The sequence below is a fragment of the Meriones unguiculatus genome, chromosome 9 (assembly GCF_030254825.1).
Source record: "Meriones unguiculatus strain TT.TT164.6M chromosome 9, Bangor_MerUng_6.1, whole genome shotgun sequence".
Taxonomy (NCBI): Eukaryota; Metazoa; Chordata; class Mammalia; order Rodentia; family Muridae; genus Meriones; species Meriones unguiculatus.
The window spans coordinates 58877851-58898393 of record NC_083357.1 but is presented as its reverse complement, the minus strand read 5'-3'; the positions used below and the strand labels follow the sequence as shown (position 1 = coordinate 58898393).

At 37.8% G+C, this 20543-nt stretch overlaps 1 protein-coding gene across 1 annotated transcript; it reads right to left on the bottom strand.

The window, feature by feature from the left end:
* Window positions 1-8501: 8501 nt before the first annotated feature.
* LOC110541791 (olfactory receptor 4K5-like) lies at window positions 8502-9473 on the bottom strand. Its single transcript, XM_021628486.2, has one exon. The coding sequence runs from the start codon at window positions 9471-9473 to the stop codon at window positions 8502-8504; it is 972 nt and encodes a 323-aa protein (XP_021484161.1).
* Between the last annotated feature and the right edge of the window lie 11070 nt (window positions 9474-20543).

Sequence of the window (20543 nt, the reverse complement as noted above, 5' to 3'; positions counted from 1 at the left end):
TCCAAATATTTTGATATGTATTTAATTTGTTCATTTTTAAGTAATGAACTTGAAAATAATATCTTCTATCCCTAGGTTTATTTGCATTTATTTCATGATTAGGCACATACATGTGTCTTAAGAAACATATTAAAATTCATTAGAATGAACTCATAAAAAGACATGGTTTATAATTAGGCAAGTATAATCTTGGCTGTGTCTCATCCTCTCTTGTTCTTAAAGAATCAGTAAATTTTCTAAGTGGGTCTGAAAATTTTTTGTCAACATGTTTAATAATGAATTATTTTGAAATTTACATTCAGTTTAATTTGATTAAAATACTCCATTCTGCTTAAAACAATTATGTTTAATTCATCTCTAAAAATCATCAAGGGTAAAATAATGGTACTGGAAAATATACAAATACAAGGCTAGAAAAAAAAAACACAATAATTGAAGGTGTTAAAAGAATCAATGTCTGAACTAATCACTGAACCAAAAAAAAATACAAAGAATATTTTTGGGGAAATGATAGGCCCCCTACAAAGAAAAAGGCAATGGACAGCTCTGGCTTCATGTGGTTATCCTAGTAAGGGGAGAGGGGGCTCTCTCCAACATAGATTCTACTGAATGTTTTCTTTTAATCACTTCACTGGTGGGGCTGCCTCACCAGTCCACAGGATAAGAGGACCAGCTCAGTTCTGATGCCACTTGATGAGCTTGGGTGGGTTTGTAGAGGGGGAACTCTACTTTTCTGTGAAAATAGCTGAAGAGGGAGGGGAAGAGAGGGAGGAAGAGTTGAACCAGGAGGAGAGGAGGAAGGGGACTATGGTTGGAAATAAAGTGAATAAATAATTATTGATTAATTGATTTCTTAGTTACTTTTTAAAATATGGGGTACAGAGCTAAAAAAGAAACTTTTCAATGGAGGGAACTCATCTTCTCTATCTACAATCTCCCATATATTTCTCCTTGGCATCTTTCAAATTCATGACCATTTTCCATTAATTATTGTTACGTGCAACTATGCATGTATATGCAAAAATGTATGTATAGATTATACACAAATATGTGTGTATATTTAGGAATTAACATACACAAACAAACACATGCAATTGCTGTGTTCTTACTGAGGAAGATAAGATAATTTCTGCAATTCTTAGCATGACTTAGTTGCCTGTATTATATTTGTGTAGGGTTGAAATATCTTGGCCTTTCCCAAATCCACATTACCAGGTCTCTTGATGTTTATAAGGTCATGCTGATGAGACATTATTGGTGTAGCTTCTGACATTCTGACATGAAAAAAAGACACAATTTCAACAAACTTTCAAAAACTCCCTGACCCTCCTGCTCTTGAAATCTTTCAACTCCATCTTTAGCAATCATCCCTGAGCCTTAGATAAAAGAACTCTTTTGTAGATTATCTTTTGGAATTAGGCTCCACAATTCTGATTTTTTTATTGGTTGTGGTTTTCTGCAATGCCCTGTCTATGGCAAAGAAATGTTTCCTTGAGGTGTGAAGAATATGCTTATCTGTGATTTATGACAAATATTTAGAATGTAGTTAGGGTTTATTCTGCTTCATTAAAGTAAAGGCTGTGGTTTCTTCTCCAAGTTCTATGACTTCAGTAGGCTAAGTTCACAGTGCCAGTCATGGTTCCTCTCTTTCTGAGTGATATTAACTTCAATTAGAGAGCTGTGGGTTGCACCAACGTATGCATGCCATTACTGTACCCTTAAGCTCATTATTATTCCATGAAGGTCTTTGTGGTTCATGGGCATCATAGCTAGTTAAGATTATCAGTTGCCTCCCTCCTTTGGAAGCATACATGGTAACTTGTAATACTGTGAAAGCTAGCCTTCAATGAGGAGGCAAGTCAGATTAATTCCACCTCTGGAGCCTCTGGGTTTTCTATCTTAAATGCATGGTGTCTTCAGCAATCGAAACATTCCAGCTCTGGGAGGCAACAGCAACCAATGGCAATAGCTATAGTCTTTTTTCCAAGCCTATGTAACCTACTTAATATGATCATTTCTACCTAAAAGTCTATGATTTCATATTTTTATACTTAATTAGTATTTCATAGTATACATGTACTATATGTTTATTATTCATTTGTTTATTGAATAACATATTTAAATTACTTCTATTTTTTCAGTGTTGTGAATAGAGCAGCAATAAATTTGGTTATGCAAGTATATATGGAATAGAATGTTGGGCATATGCCATTACACACATATCTTGTGCCATGTTGTCATGGCAATATTCAATAAATTGTTGAGGCAAGGTAGCCAGACTGAGTCAGGGCACTGAATTAGGACCTGGGACAGCAGGTTTGAGCAGGTAAGTTGAAGAGAGGTTCAAGGAGAGTCAACAGGATAGAGCCTGAAGAAGAATGTTTAAGAGCTGGCTGGGTGGAGATGTGAAATGTAGCCTCCCAAGGACTTTTAAAGAATTTTATCTTTGTTTGTTCTTTGAAATTTTTATATAATAGATTTTGATCATCTCATCCTCATCGCCAACTTCTTCCAATTCTGCTTACCCAGATTTGTTTCTAATTTAAAACCTATGAGAATCAGAAAGGCTGTGGGTCCAGGTTAGAGGGGAAATGGGGAGGAGTAAGGAGGAGTTAGGGGAGAGGAAATTGTAGTCAGGATACATTGTATGATGAGGAAAACACTTTTCAGTAAGAGGGAAAATGTATTAAAATTATTGCCATATAGTTAAGGATCATCTGTTTTAATAAAGTGGATACATGTAGACTTTCCTTAAAAACAGAGAAATGAGGTACACAAAAGGTCTGATATCTGGAATATATAAAGAACTAAAGATATTAAAAGGCAATAATTCAAGTAACACAATTAAAAAATGGGCTATGAAGCTAAACAGAGAATTCTCTGTAGAAGAATATAGACTGGCAGAGAAACACATAAGGAGATGTGCAACATCCCTAGACATCAGAGAGATGCAAATCAAAATGATCCTGAGATTTCACCTTGCACCATCAGGATGGCTAAGATCAAAAACTCAATGCATGCTAGGTAGGCTGTGGAGAAAGGGAAACCCTCCTCCATTGCTGGTGGGAATGTCAACTGGTACAACAACTCTGGAAATCAATCTGGTGCTTTCTCAGACAATTAGAAATAGTGCTACCTGAAGATCCAGCTATACCACTCCTAGCCATATATATTCAAAAGATGTTCAAGTACGCAACAAGGACATTTGCTCAACCATGTTTGTAGCAGCTTTATTCGTAATAGCCAGAACCTGGAAACAACCCAGATGTCCCTCAATGGAGGAATGGATACAGCAATTGTGGTACTTTTACACAATGGAATACTACTCAGCACTTAAAAATAAGGAAATCATGAATTTTGCAGGCAAATTGTGGGATCTAAAAAAAAAATCACCCTGAGTGAGGTATCCCAAAAGCAGAAAGACACACATGGTATATACTCACTTATATAGACCTATAAGATATGCTAAACATACTAAAATATGTACACCTAAAGACGATAAGCAAGAAAGTGGTCCAGAGGTAAGATGATCAATCCTCATCTAGAAAGACAAGGGGGATGGACACTGGAAATAGGAGAAAACAATTAACAGGACAGTAGCCTACCACAGAAGGCACCGGAAAGACTCTACCTAGCAGTGTATGAAAGCAGGTGCTGAGACCCATAACAGAGCCTTTGGCAGAGTGTAGGGAATCATATGAAGGAAAGAGGAATTAGTATATCTTAGAGGGGAAAGGGAGCCCCACAAGGTCCAAATATAGATCTGAGCACAGGGGTCTTCTATGAGACTGTTTATCCAACCAAGGACCATGCATGGAGATAAGTACAAGCCCTGCTCAGACATAGCCCATGGCAGCTCAGTATCCAAGTGGGTTCCCTAGTAAGAGGGATAGGAATTGTTTCTGACATGAACTCATGAGCTTCCCCTCCCCCCTGAGGGAGGAGCATCCTTGTTAGGCCACAGATAAGGACATTGTACCATCCTGAAGATACTTGATAAGTTTAGGCCAGACAGAAAGAGAGGAGGACACCCCCCTCTCAGTGGACTCAGACGGAGGCAGGGAGGAGATGAGGGAGTGGGAAGGACTGGGAGGGAGAGAGGGAGAGGGATAGAGATGGGATACAAGTGAATGTATAAAATTATTTAAAATTTATAAAATAATAAAAAAAAAACAAAAAAACACAGTTTTTACTTTAACCTCTAGAAGTGTAGGGATGAAATACACTTTTATATTTGATGGATTTTTCTGACTGTTTTTATTAAAATGAACTAAGTATATTTTTATTAAATAGAAAATAAAGTACTGCCTGTGTCATTTAATTTTAGAAAACATTAATATTTGTGGATAAATATTATAACATCATTTGAAATTGGAACACACACAAGTACAGAGTATAGTTGGTGCTTTTCATATACTCTTGACTCTGTGGCCTTCCACTGGAGTGTGGCCAACATATACTGGGCTGCACCCTTATAGATAACTGAGTGTCCCTACCCAGCTACTATGTCTTCACTTACCCCATATCTACAATAATTTTAAAACACATTTCAAAGAAACTAAACCACTGGTGTTCATGAAAAAATGACAAACTACTAGGCATTTTAGTAAACATACACAAAATAAAAAAATATTTGACCAACCAAAGCATTAGTGTGTGATATGATGGGCCATACCTCACAAATACTATATTTTCAACTGTGCCACTGATAAATTTGTCTTTGTGTATAAATAGTTGAAGTATCAATTTTTTTTTTTTGGATTTATCAGAAAAATATATATATTTTTTTCAATGCAGTTTATTCAGGAACATTGAACAATCCTCGGACCCCGGGGAAAGCCAGCCCACAGCTTAAATAGCCTCTGGGTAGCCAACCCAGGCGTGCCACGGGGGCAATGCAGATAGGTCCACATACATGGAAGCAAGCCAGATCCTCGGCCTTAGCCAAATGTGGAGTTGTTCGTGACAGAGAGCACTCACCATCGGGAAGGTGGAAGGCGGAAACCAGCTCCATCTTTAAGGCATAGCATTCCGCAGCTCTCTACAGTTCCCCCTTTTTGTTTTAGACGCATCAGGCAAGAGTAGAGGTCTGATCTCTGATATTAGAAATAAATTGGGACTTTGTACAGATGTTCATTTAGGTGTCATCCACCCAAAGAGCATCAGACCCGTCCAATACCTTTTTCTCAGAGGCGGGACCTGGGGCATCAACCCGCATGCAATCAGACATGCTCTTCTCTGGGTCCAAAGCGGCTGACCCTGAGTGCAGTGCTTAGCCTCGCATCCTGAGCGTATCATTTTAGCTTTTTATGGTATCCAACCATGCTTGGGGAGAATGTCCGTTGATTTGATGCCCCTCACGCTATGACTCTCTTCAGACAGAAAAGGGATCTTGGAACTACAGCCACCATTGTTACTACCATCTCATTGACGGCTGTTGGAGCTACCACCAGGGCATTAGCCATGAGTCATACTGGGCAGACTGCTCAAACCCTGAATAATCATTTAGCCAATGTAGCTCATGCCTTAGTTGTACATAAAGGAATTAATGCTCAACTAAAAGGAAGCTTGATGGTGTTCAATCAGAGGATTGACCTCTTGCAGGAGCAAATTGATACCCTATGGCAAATCGCTCAACCTGGCTGTCAATGAAAGTATGCTGGACTTTGTGTCACTAGCATACAACATGAGAATTTTTCCTGCGCTGCAAATCTGTCTAAACAATTGTCGAGCTATATTTTAGGTAATTGGACTGGAGAATTCGATACTACGATGGAGCAGCTGAGAGTGGCCATTGTCACAGTAAATTCTACCGGAGTGGACGCAGGACTAGCCACAGGATTATCAACATGGATTGCTGCAGCCATGAATCATCTGAAGGAATGGGCGGGCATGGGAGCGTTAGCAGGCCTTCTGGTGTTGGTCTCCTTGGTTTGCCTGTGGTATATATGCAAGATTAGAGTCTCACAACAGTGTGATGCAGCCATGATCATTCAGGCCTTTACAGCCATTGAAGCAGGACATTCTCCCCAAGCATGGTTGAAGTATCAATTTTTGCATACCAGCCCCTAATCTTGTTCATTATATGTATCACATTTTATACGATGATTTTGAATGCAATTTCAATATGTATTCCAAAATGTTTCAATGTATCTCTCTCAGGCTCTAGTCAAAAAAAGAGTCTGCAATTCTCAATGAAACTAGGGCTATTTAATATAAAGTAAAAATAACATATTAGATATTAAGTGTTAGAATGTACACACACACAAAACAAAACAAAACAAAACAAAACAAAACAAAACATAAGGTTATGTAAGGCTGCAGAGAGACCCAAGAAGAAACAATCTTGGTAAGATGATGTCCTATCCAAGGATGAGTTTCAGAACTCTTGAGAAAAGGTGTGAATGGGGACATGTAGTGGAAAAATTACCTTGATTGGCCTTGGCAGGAGTGAATAGAAAAGGGTTTATGTATTTTGCTAAAATATTCTTCCAAGAGTTGAGAATAAAAAAAATAAAAAAACCAATGTTCTTAGCCAGATGTGCTGGTAGACACCTTCAATCCCAGCACCTAGATGCAGAGGCAGATAGATCTCTGAGTTTCAGGCTATTCTGATCTACAGAGTGAGTTCCAAGTCACCCAAAGCCACCTGGAGAAACCCTGTCTCAAAAAAAAAAATCTTCATAGTTTTGGGTATTTTACACATTGTTTAGGAGAATTACTTGAAACACAGGTTGCACTCAATTTTCTATGCAATACTACATTCATATATATATAGATATATATGATTAAATGATATGCATAGATACATTGAATTCTGCAAATGAGTAATAAACTGCAAATACAAGTTGTTGGTTTGCAAGTAGTATGAGAACATGTGAAAAAATTGTAAGGATCAAAGAAACGTAGACTTCTCTAACACCAAATTTTCTTTCTTTTCTAATGCTAACTATAAAAGTACTAACGCCTTTCATTAGTGCAAAGAAAATCATTTTTATAATTATTCTATTCACTAAGGAAAAACTAGTGCTTAAAGTAGTCTATTTTTCATTTATGAGTTAAAATATTTGGGAAACTAGATCTAAAACGACTTAACTAAACGTTAATAAATCCTATGATTATTTCTGAAGCGCTGGAAAGTTGGTGTATGTTTAACATTAGCCTTTTAACTTGTTTTTCAGTTTTCACTAAGAAACTTGTATTTGGTCCAAATGTGAGTTGAAAAGCTCTTTATATCATAGATTTTAAAGTTGATACAGAAATTGTTATCTAGATTCTCTTAGATTTTCTGTTACTTAAATTTAACATGGAATAATTCCAACTGATTAAAGGGAGACAATAACAGAAAAAATTGAAATATAGCAACCTAAAATTCCTGTACCAATGAGTTCTAGGGTATTTCCCACTTTTTTTTTCAAGCCGATTTAATGTGTCTGGTTTTAGGACAGGGTCTCCACAAGGAGAGCAACAGAACAAGAAAATTTGAACACAGGGAACTTCCCAGAGACTCATACTCCAACCAAGGACTATTCATGGAGATAACCCAGAACCCCTACACAGATGTAGCCCAAGGCAGTTCAGAGTCTAATTGGGTTACATAGTAATGTGAAGAGGGACTGCCTCTGATATAATCTGATTGGCCTGCTCTTTGATCACCTCCCTCTGGGGGGGAGCAGCCTTACCAGGCCATAGTAGAGGACAATGCAGCCACCTTTGATGTGAACTGACAGACTAAGATCAGAAAGGAGAGGAGAACCTCCCCTATTAGTGGACTTGGGGAGTGGCATGCAAGCAGAGGGAGGAGGGAGGGTGGGACTGGGAGGGGAGGAGGGAGGGGCTTATGGGGGGATGCAGAATGAATAAAGTGTAATTGATGAAAAATTTAAAAAAAAATAAATTTATGGGTCCTACACACTGTAAAAAAAAAAAAAAGAAATATAGCAACCTTGATTATGTAACATCCCATACACTAAGGTGTGATTATAGGAAAGTAATTTGGCTTAGGGTTAATTATTATTCTGGGAAAATTTCCCTAATCTATGAATTTCATTTGTATTTGTGCTCATGTACTCATCATAAATCAGTAAATTGGCTAGCCACTAAAATTTAGAAAATTAAGCATTTGGGCCATAAATACATTGTATGTACAAAGACTATGTAGCCACTTCTCAAAGAAAATGAAAAGGTAAAATTTGTAAATTTACCCCTCAAAAAGAATTGGGTTCTCATCCACTTGTTCGCATCATATTCACATTTCCTATTACCAAAACAATTACTGCATACTGAACACTCTGGAAATGTCCTTATTAGTCCATTAATCATCAAATGCACAGTAGGTTTTTCTTTTTAGGGAGGGAGGTGTAACTTTGCTTAGGAAATAACTAGGAAACCCTTGGTAATATCCATTAGTCTTTTGTAGCTTGCCTTTCTCATTTACTCCACTGGTTAGGTATGAAACTATTTGAAGGTAGACAAGGGGGTTGAATAACCTGAGTTTTATTTCAATAAAGGAAAATCCTTGCTACTAATGGCATTTCAGACATTTTTGGTGGTCTGAGGTAATGGGCTGCTATTTTCCCCATGACAGTTTTCATATCTCTATTTCGTAGTGTGTAAATAATGGGATTTAGGATGGGAGTGAAAACTGTGTAAAATATAGCAAGAATTTTATCCATAGGATAGGTAGTAAAGGGCCACACATAGATGAAGATGCAAGGTCCAAAGAATAAAACTACTACCATGATGTGAGCAGACAGTGTAGAAAACGCCTTGTCCATGGCAGCAGAAGACTTGAACCAAACTGTGACAAGAATTATGACATAGGAGCTCACCAAGAGAGAGAAAGTGCTTAAGGAAAGAATGCCACTGTTTACCACTATTAGTATTTCAGTAAAGTATGAGTCAATACAGGCGAGCTTGACCACTCGAGGAAGGTCACAAAAAAAGCTGTCTACTTCATTGGGTCCACAAAATGCCAGGTTTACAGTAAATGATAATTGGCTCAATGTATGCACCAAGCCCACAGCCCAGGAGATTGCCACCATGACAGCACATGTATTTTGGTTCATGATGGTCATATAATGTAGAGGCTTACATATGGCCACATATCTGTCATAGGCCATAGAAACCAGGATTACCATCTCCCCTCCTGTAAAGAGGTGAATGAAAAAGATTTGGGCTATGCAGCCATCAAAGGAAATAGTCTTGTGTTCACTCAGAAAGTCTGCAATCATTTTAGGTGTAGCAAAAGAAGCCTGACAAATGTCAAGAAAGGACAGGTTTCCCAGGAGGAAATACATGGGGCAGTGCAGGCTGCTGTCAGAAGTCACCGCCATGATGATGAGAAGGTTTCCTAATATGATGGCGATGTACAACGCAGAGAAGAAAACAAAGAAGAAAAGCTGAAGTTCGTGAGAGCTAGAGAGTCCAAGCAACACAAACTCAGACACCACTGAATAATTGGTCTTATCCATGGATTCAAGATAGAGACTTTCACTGAAACAACCTTGAAGAAGAGAAAATGAGGAGAGATCAGAACTATAAAATACCATTTTAATACAAAGGACTCTTAGTCATCTAGCTTAATATTTACTAAATACCAAATTTAAACAGCAAACATTTAAACCACCATGCCAACAAGTCTAAATAGATAGAAGGTGCTTCTGAGGGTGTCTAAATAATGCTTAATAATTTGATCAAGAAAGGAGGGGTGGGCAGAAAGCGAGACAGTATTAGAAATTAATAGCTAGAGGAGAAGATGAAGTCCGGTATCTCTAACAATGTCGCCTCCACTGGAGGACACCATGCTTCAACAGAAGGACACATATTCAACATTATATAAATGGCATAAGTTGGATTTGATAGGTTTAAAAGAAATGAACTGAAACAGAGGTGAATAGGGAAAGGAGAGTGCATCTGAAAGGACTTGGGGAAGAAAGTCAATATGATCATAGATTGTACAAAATTCTTTTTTTTTTTCAATGCAGTTTATTCAGGAACCTTGAACAATCCTCAGACCCTGGGGAAAGCCAGCCCACAGCTTAAATAGCCTCTGGGTAGCCAACCCAGGAATGCCATGTGGGCAATGCAGATAGGTCCACATACATGGAAGCAAGCCAGATCCTCAGCCTTAGCCAAATGTGGAGTTGTTCGTGACAGAGAGCACTCACCATCGGGAAGGTGGAAGGCAGAAACCAGCTCCATCTTTAAGGCATAGCATTCCGCAGCTCTCTACAGTTCCCCCTTTTTGTTTTAGACACATCAGGCAAGAGTAGAGGTCTGATCTCTGATATTAGAAATAAATTGGGACTTTGTACTGATGTTCATTTAGGTTGTACAAAATTCTTAATGAACTAGTAAAAACTTTCATCAACATTGAAAGAAACTTTATACTTCTGAACAAGTTTATCAGTTACACATAGGTAAACAGTTCATTCAAATGCTGACCTGTGATAACAAGACTGGAGAACTACAGCACTGAAAGCCTAGAAGACTGGAGTAATGATTTAGAACTCAATTCTTCAAAAAACTGTCTAGAATGAGAAAAAAATAAAACGCAGCTGTATGATCATTTTATACCATAAATTATAATTAAGTCTCAAGTATACATTTGATTTAACTCTATAAGGGACTTACAAAACTTTGTAGTTATTTTGTTAGGTAAAGTAACATTGGTTAGTTTAGGTATATTTTTCATTTTAAATGGGAGGTGCATTGGACATGGGAGAAAACAAGTAACAGGACAGGAGCCTACAGCAGAGGGCTCCTGAAAGACTCTATCTAGCAGCATATCAAAACAGATACTAAGACTCATAACCAAACCTTCCGCAGAGTGCAGGGAATCATGAAAAAGGGGGAGTTTGTATGACATGGAAAGAATAGGAGCTCCACAAGGACCAAATATATCTGGGCACAGGGGTCTTTTCTGAGACTGACACTCCACCAAGTACCATGACCTTCTGCTAGGGTGAAGCCCATTGTAGGTCAGTAACAAATTGGTTTCCCATAGTAAGGGGAACTAGGACCATTTCTGAAAGGAATGCAATGGCAGGCTCTTTGACCTCCCCACCCCCCAAGGGAGGAGCAGTCCTGCTAGGCCACAGAGGAGGACTTTGCAGCTAGTCCTGAATATACCTGATAAAACAGGATCAGATGAAAGGGGAAAAGATCCTCCCCAATCAGTGGACTTGGAAAGGGGAAGGGAGGAGATGAGAGAGGGAGGGTTTTGGAGGGAATGTGGGAGTGGGATACAGCTGGGATACAGAGTCAATAAAAGGTAACTAATAAAAAAAACAAATAATAAAACATGTATGTCTACTTTACAGAAAGAATGATAGCTGAAATATGATAATGAACGGCATTCTACTCTAATAGTAACTGTATTATAGTGGTTATCCTAAAACATTAATATTCTATAATACAACATAGAGTAAAAATGTCCAATTTTGCTCCATGAATTTTCTTCATTCTAGATGATTCCTACTAAGAAGACACTGTTCAATACAAATTGTCTTGACCTGTACTTTTAACATATTTGTTCATTACTTCCCTCACGCATTTCATCACAACATGATTACTTAGTTTATCGACAATGTGTTTTTACATGATTATTCATGAATTGTATCTACATTTTCTTTGTATTTACCTATGAAAATTATGTTAAGGATTGCGCACATTCACCTTGCTTGGTGACTAGTGGTTCTTATGAATGATAGTTTTGGGGTGTGTCTGCACCTGTATGTGAAGGTGTGATTGTTTCTCACTGCCCTATAACTCACCAATTCGGCTCTATTTTTGACCATCAAGCCTCAAGGATCCACTTTGCTCTGCCTCCAAATCACTGGAACTAGAACTCTAAACACCATACTGACTTTTCTTTCTTTCTTTTTCTTTCTATCATTCTTTCTTTCTCCTCTCTTTTTCTCTCTCTCTCTCTCTCTTTCTTTCTTTCTTTTTTTCTTTCTTTCCTTCTTTCATTTTGGGGCTCTTAATATCAATCCCCCAGGTCTTTGTGCTTGCTCCTCCATTCGGTAGTTTCTCAATGTATGTCTTTACAAATACCGAAATGATCGCTGAGCTGTTTCAGACTTGCTTTTCATAGAGAATGAAGGGTGGTTAGATTATAAACGTCCTGTATGCCTATAAATACCTTGATTAGAGTCAGAATATTCTTTCAGCCCTCTCAGAGTCCTCTTTCTTGTCTCTTAATTTTGGCAAAACAAACATATGGCATTGAGTGATTCGGTGTTTCAGAGAATGACACCATCACAGAGCAGAATTCAGAAGTATCCTTGACATTACACAGATGTCAGGCACACTTAATCTCCAGTTGGTGAAATCAAAAATGTCTTCTTGTTTGCCAAATATCCATTCGGACCAGAAAACCATCTAAGACAAACCCGAAATAGTAAACTATCTTTAGCTTATATTTCTAGTTGCTTTTTATATCTACCAACAAACTGTTCAGAACTGATAAGAACTTTAAGTAAAACTTAATTAAATTTATAAACTCTCAAAGTAATCATTCCTTAACTGTTTCAAATATTCCTTAACTGTTTCAAATTAGTGAGCCTTCCCCCTAATTTTTCCTACTTTTAAAATAGAAATTCCTTAGAGCATATATATTTCTTATCTAATTAATTTTCAAATTTCTTAGCTCTTTGACACCCAGTTATACCATACCCAGAGAAATTACTTCCTCTACTGCCATCAGAGCCCTAATGCTTACAACATATTTGTAAGAACTGTAACTCAATTTCTGACTGTCTTTTTGAATGATTCCTATTAGCTTCTTGCATTCATGCAACTGCCCTACAAGTCACTAAGTTTACAGCCTCCTGGCTCTCCTTCTAAGTACTTCATCTCTGTGCATTTCTTACATTTTTATTTCTGCCTTGATTATACTATTTTTTGTTTATGTTTTCTCCTAATCTCTTACTTTGGCATTCCTTTAGCATTTGTTTCTGTGCTATCAGTTTTCATTGTGTCCTCTAATTTTGTCACATATCCCAGTATTTCAAACATGCTCCTGAATTTTTGTGTATGTAAATGTTAAATAGCCACCTGAGATTTGAGTTCACATCTTCTCCTGTCAATTCTTCCTCTACCCCCCGAAAAAAAATAGTCAATTAATTTTGCCAAAAAAACCTTCTCTTCCTAATAGTATCACATCATGACTTAAATTTATTAAAGAAAAGAAAAATCTGACATCCTCAGAATGAGTCATGAATATAATAATGTGATTTTCCTTATACTATATCAAATGTATAGTCTTGACCAGACTATTAAGTATTAATAAAGTTCCAAAAGATTTTATTCAGTTTTTTCTATCTTTTGTAGATGTCAGCTGCTTTCCAGAATCCTTTCCAGAAACAGATTATTAATCTCTTTTTCTTGATATGGCTACAGGATTTTTTGCCACACTTTTTATAGTTACTCAAGGTGAAAGAGTTTATTGCTTATATCATTTTCCATCAAATTAATTTTCTTAATTTCTTAATTCTTGAATTTCTCTATGCTTCCTTTAGGATTAGATTGGAGATATACTTGAATTAAAATTTTCATATATTAATTTTAGTATCAATTAAATATATTTGCTTCTCTTTTTCTATCTTATAACACTCAGTTTTTCTATATTTTCATATTCTGTGCACAAAATATTATATAGTATAAATTATGGAAATTAAACGAACCAACTAATGTTTGACACAAATTTTACCCTAACATGAGCCAGGACTTTGAGAATTAAAGATCACATTGAAATCACTGAAATACAACAATAACAAGTAGAAAACAAAACAAAAAAAAAACAAACAAAAAACAATTAGAATGAATTACAAAACAGAGGAAATGGTTTATAGTAATAGAAGCAAACCATATTTTGGTAACAAAAGTTTTAGAAGGTGATAAAATAATTAAATACAATTTAGAATAGAAATTTCATTCTACTTCTACAGAACAAAATAAATCATGTTATCAACTTAACGCATAAAGCAAACAAACTTTTGATGCAGAAGTACCATGACTACAAAAGTAGCTATCACCAAACTTAGTGTCTAATGTTTCAACATTCCAGTAATTCTTTATCCGTTCTCTCTCTCTCTCCTCCACTTTCTCTTTTTCCTCTCCTTCTCTCTTCTCACTTTTGAGTCAAGTATTTGCATATTTTCTTTGAGCAACAGAAAAAAATTTCAAAAGGCAGTCATTGTTTTTAACTTTCATCACAAATACTTCACAACTTTACACAAGGTTTCGCAGATTATCCAAAGAATTCTAAAATACAGACATGACCATCTTCACATTGCCTTCCAACTTTCTGATTACATTTTCTTCCCTTTGAAATCCTTTTGAGGTACAATGTAGTAACTTAATACACTACGTAATTGGACATACTCTAAGCATATTTTTTGTCAAGTATGTCTTACCTCTTGCAACACATCAAAGAAACAAAGTGATTTCCTCATTTTTTAAATATGTGGGCTTAATTTCTTTCAGTTAGTGATATTTATAGGTGCCTGTTTCTTTTGCCAATGTGGAAAAGCACATAAATTTCGTTAAGGGACCACTTGAGGCTTTTAAGAATAGATAGCCAAGACTTACCTTCCATTGGGGATTATTACTGGTTTTCCACAATACATTCTCACAGCAACAAATAACATCATCCATTGTATGTAATTAAATGAGCATTGGAGCATATGATAAGAATGGATGTTCTTCTAGCTATGGGTGAATGTGTGCAGTAAAGTGACTTTTGTGAAATCTATGCAATTGGAATTACTACTCAAGGCGAACTATGTAGGAAAGTACAATCTTTACTCTAAACGAAAATAATATTTATTAGAAGATACAATGATATACTTTGTCCTTGCTGCTTCTGCATGGTGAGATATAAAACAAAGACTAATTATTTAGAAATTAGAGAACACGGCTTTCATTTTCAATTCTTTTAAATTATTTTATTTTATTAATTCCAGTTTATTCGCTTTGTATCCCTCCATAAGCCCCTCCCTGCTCCCCTCCTGATCCCACTCTCCATCCCCCTTCTTCGCAAATGCCCCTTCCCAAGTCCACTGATAGAAGAGGTCCTCCTCTCCTTCCTTCTGATATTAGTCTATCAGATCACATCAGGAATGACTGCACTGTCAACTTCTGTCGCCTCAGGGGGAGGTGATCAAAGAACAGGCCTATGAGATTATTTCAGAGGCAGTCCCTCTTCCCATTACTGTGTAACCCACTTGGACACTACCCTGCCATGGACTACATGTGTGCAGGGGTTCTAGGTTATCTCCATGCATGGTACTTGTTTGGAGTATGAGTCTCTGGGAAGACCCCTGTGTTCAAATTTTCTGGTTCTGTTGCTCTCCTTGTGGAGTTCCTGTCCTCTCCAGATCTTACTATTTCCCACTTCTTACATAAGATTCCCTGCACTTTGCCCAACAGTTGGTCATAAGTCTCAGTGTCTGCTTGGATAGTCTGCTGGGCAGAGCCTTTCAGAGGCATTCTGTGGCCCATTCCTAGGTTGCTTCCTGTTTTCTTCTTCTTTGATGTCCATCCTCTTTGCCTTTTGGGATGGGGATTGAACGTTTTAGTCAGGGTCCTTTCTTTTAATTAGTTTCTATAGATGTACAGGTTTTAGTAGGTTTATCCTATGTTATAGGTCTATACGAGTTTGTATATACTGTATGTATGTGTCTTTCTGCTTCTGGGACACCTCAATGAGGATGATCCTTTCCAGGTCCCACCATTTACCTGCATATTTCATGATTTCCTTATTTTTCATTGCAGAGTAGTACTCAGTTGTGTAGATGTACCACAATTTCTGCATCCATTCTTCAGTTGAAGGGCATCTGGGCTGTTTCTAGCTTCTGGCTATTACAAATAAAGCTGCTACAAACATGGTTGAGCAAATGCCTTTATTGTGTACTTGAGCCCCTTTTGGATATATGCCTAGGAGTGGATGGCTGGATCATTATTCGTAGTTGTCTGAGAAAGTGAAAGATTGCTTTCCAGAGTGGTTGTACAAGTTTACATTCCCACCAGCAGTAGAGAAGGGTTCCCCTTTCTCCACAACCTCTCCAGCATGTGTTATCACTTGAGTTTTTTATCTTGGCCATTCTGATGGGTGTAAGGTGAAATCTCAGGGTCATTTGGATTTACATTTCCCTATTGGCTAATGACGTTGGGCATTTCTTTAAGTGTTTCTCTGCCATTTGATAGTCCTCTACAGAAGTTCTCTGTTTAGCTCTGTTCCCCATTTTTAATTGGATTACTTGGTTTGCTGTTTTTCAGTTCTTTATATATACTGGATATTAGCCCTCTCTCAGGTAAAGGGTTGGTGAAGATCCTTTTCCAGTCTGTAGGCAGTCATTTTGTTTTGATAATGGTATCCTTTGCTTTACAGAAGCTTTTGAATTTCATGAGGTTCCATTTATTAATTGTTGCTCTTAGAGCCTGTGCTGTTGGTATTCTGTTCAGGAAGTTGTCCCCAGTACCAATGAGTTCAAGGGTATTCCCCACTTTTTTTTTCTAACCGATTTAATGTGCCTGGTTTTATGTTGAGGTCTTTGATCCACTTGGACTTCAGTTTTGTGCAGGGTGATGAGTATGGATCTATTTTCATTTTTCAACATGTAGACATCCAGTTAGACCAGCACCATTTGTTGAAGATGCTATCTTTTTTCCATTGTATGGTTTTGGCATCTTTGTTAAAAATCAGGTGTCCATAAGTGTGTGGGTTTATTTCTGGGTCCTCTGTTCGGTTCCATTGATCCACTGTTTTGTTTCAATGCCAGTACCATGCAGTTTTTATAACTGTTGCTCCATAGTACAACTTGACATCAGGGATGGAGATACCTCCAGAAGATCTTTTATTGTAGAAGATTGTTTCAGCATTTGGGGGTTTCTTGTTATTCCTTTCAAAGTTGAGAATTTTTCTTTCCAGGTCTGTAAAGAATTGTGTTGGCAATTTGATGGGAATTGCATTAAATCTGTAGATTACTTTTGGTAAGATGGCCATTTTTACTATGTTAATCCTGACAAGCCATGAGCATAGGAGATCTTTCCATCTTCTCATATCTTCTTTTAATCCTTTCTTTAGAGATTTGAAATTTTTTGTACAAGTCTTTCACTTGCTTGGTTAGGGTTACACCAAGGTACTTTATGTCATTTGTGGCTATTGTGAAGGGTGTTGTTTCCTTAATTTCCTTCTCAGCCTTTTTGTCTTTTGTATATAGGAGGGCTACTGAATTTTTTGAGTTAATTTTGATTCAGGCCACTTTGTGGAAGGTGTTTATCAGCTGTAGGAGTTCCCTGGTAGAGTTTTTGGGGTCACTCATGTATACTATCATATCTTCTGAAAAGAGTGATAATTTGACTTCTTCCTTTCCAATTTGTATCCCCTTGATCTCCTTCAACTGTCTTATTGCTCTAGCAAGGACTTCCAGAACTATGTTGAAGAGATATGGAGAGAGTGGGCAGCCTTGTCTTGTCCCTGATTTCAGTGGGATTGCTTTAAGTTTCTCTCCGTTCAGTTTGATGTTGGCTGTATATCGCCTTTACTATGTTTAGATATGTGCCTTGTATCTCTGATCTCTCCAATACTTTGAACATGAATGGATGTTGGATTTTGTCAAAGGCTTTTTCAGCATCTAGGGAGATTATCATGTGGTTTTTTTCTTTCAGTTTGTTAATATGGTGGATCACAGTGATGGATTTCCGTATATTGAACCACCCCTACATACCTGGGATGAAGCCTACTTGGTCATAGTGGATAATATCTTTGATGTGTTCTTGGATTCGTTTGCAAGTATTTTTTTTAGTATTTTTGCATCAATGTTCAGAAGGGAGATTGGCCTGAAATTCTTTTTCTGTGTTGAGTCTTTGTGAGGTTTAGGTACCAAGGTGACTGTGGCTTCATTGAATGAGTTTCGTAATGTTCCTTCTGTTTCTATTTTGTGGAATAGTTTGAAGAGAGTTAGCTCTTCTTTGAAGGTCTGGTAGTATTCTGCGCTGAAGCCATCTGGTCCTGGGCTTTTTTTGGATGGGAGACTTTAGATGACTGCTTCTATTTCCTTGGGGGATATAGGGCTATTTAATTGATTTACCTGGTCCCGATTCAGCTTTGGTAATCATTTTCAATTCTAGACATAAGAATTAGCAATTTATTCTTCCTCCTTCTTATCCTAGTCTGTTAGGTCTCATCAGGAGTGTCTGCATTGTCTTCCTCTGTGGCCTGGTAAGGCAGCTCCCCCCTCAAAAGGAGGTGATCAAAGTGCAGGCCAATCAGTTCCTGTCAGAAACAGTTCCTGTTCTCATTACTATGGAACCCAGTTTATCTCCATGTATGGTACTTGGTTGGAGTATGAGTCTCAAGAAAGACCCCTGTGAGGAAAAAGAAATCCTCTGGAACCAGTGGATTTGGGGAGGGGCATGCATGGAGAAGGAGGAGAAAAGCAGTGATTGGGAGGGGAGGAGGGAGGGAACTAAAAGGCGTATACAAAGTAAATAAAGTTTAATTAAAAATAAAGTAAAATAAAAAGTAAAAAGTAAAAATATGTAAAATAGAAAATTATAATAGACTTTTAAAAATAACCTTCAAACATGTGTTTACCAATAACAAAGTGCTCTGATCCTTCTACTATAATTCAATGCCCCTAATTAAAAAAAAGTCCACATACAAATGATTAAATGTTGAGTGCCTCTGCATTAGGTACTGAATAAAGGTTCAATTAAATAAATGTCTGTAGAAAAACTAAAAAAAAAAAAAGAATTAGCATTTTAAAAACTTACTTTAGCTCTCAAATCTTGCATGAGATGGTTTTTCTGTTTCAAAGTGCAGGAAAGGAGAAATATAAAGTGAAAATTTATACTCAGTGTTAATTCAATTGTTTTATTGTCTTATTTATTCTTATTGTATGTAAAAACAATTTAAAAAAAACCTATATATCAGCCTGGAACCCCTGCACAGAGGTAGCCCATTATATTTCAGTGTCTAACTGGTTCCATAGGAATGGGAACAGGGAATGTCTCTGACAGGAACTGTTTGGCCTGCTCTTTGATCACCTTCCCCTGAGGGGGAAGCAGCCTTACCAGGACACAGAGGAAGACAGTACAGCCACTCCTGATGAGACCTGATAGACTGGGATCAGAGGGAATGGGAGGAGGACCTCCCTTATCAATGGACTGGGAGAGGGACTTGGGTTGGGAAGAGGGAGGAAGCTACAGGGGGGATACAAAGTGAATAAACTGTAATTAATAAAAATAAATTTAAAGAAGTACTATTTATCTATGATTTTCAGCCTAGCCTTTGATGGCTGAGCCATCACTCCAGCCCAAGACCATGCATGGAGACAACATAGAACCCCTACACTGATGTAGATCATGGCGGCTCAGTCTCTAAGTGGGTTCAATAGTAATGGGAACACAGACTGGCTCTGACATGAACTCAGTGGCTGTCTCTTTGATCACCTCCCTCTGATGGGAGACCTAAAAGAAGCACCTAAATGAAGCTAAGCAAAGAGGAGGACCATTGGTACAATGATCAATCCTCATTCAGAAAGGCAAACAGATGGACATCAGAAGGGGGAGAAAACAGGCAACAGGACAGGAGCCTACCACAGAGGGCCTCTAAAAGACTACCCAGCAGGGTATCAAAGGAGGTGCTGAGACTCAAAGCCAAACTTTGGGCGGAGTGCAGGGAATCTTATGAAAAAAGGGGGAGCTAGAAAGAAATGAAGGGGACAGGAGCTCTGCAAGGAGTGTAACAGAATCAAGAAATCTAGGTGCAGGGGTCTTTTCTGAGACTGATACTCCAACCAAGGACCATGCATGGAAATAAACTAGAACCCCTGCACAGATGTAGCCCACGGCAGCTCAGTATCCAAGTGGGTTGCCAAGTATGGGAATAGGGACTGTCCCTGACATGAACTCAGTGTCTTGTTCTTTGATCACCTCCCCGCTCATGGGGAAAGCAGCCATCCCAGACAACAGAAGAAGACAATGCAGGCAGTCTTTATGATACCTGATAGGCTAGGGTCAGATGGAACTGAAGGAAGAGTTCCCCTAACATTGGACTTGGAGAGGGGCATGGGAGGAGAGGGATGGAGGAGGGATTAGGAGTGAATGCGAGAGGGGGCTACAGCTGGGATACAAAGTGAATAAAATATAAGTTGTATTAAAAATAAATGAATTTTTCTTTCAAGGTCTGTAAAGAATTGTGTTGGTATTATGATGGGAATTGCATTGAATCTGTAGATTGCTTTTGGTAAGATGGCCATTTTTACTACATTAATCTTGCCAAACCATGAGCATGGGCCATCTTTCCATGTTCTGATATCTTCTTCTAATTCTTTCTTCAGACTGAAAATTCTTTTCATAGAAGTTTTGACTTTCTTGGTTAGGGTTACACCAAGGTACTTTATGTCATTTGTGGCTATTGTGAAGGGGGTTGTTTCCCTAATTTCTTTCTCCGCCCTTTTGTCTTTTGTATACAGGAGGGCTACTGATTTTTTTGAGTTAATTTTGTATCCAGCCACTTTGCTGAAGTT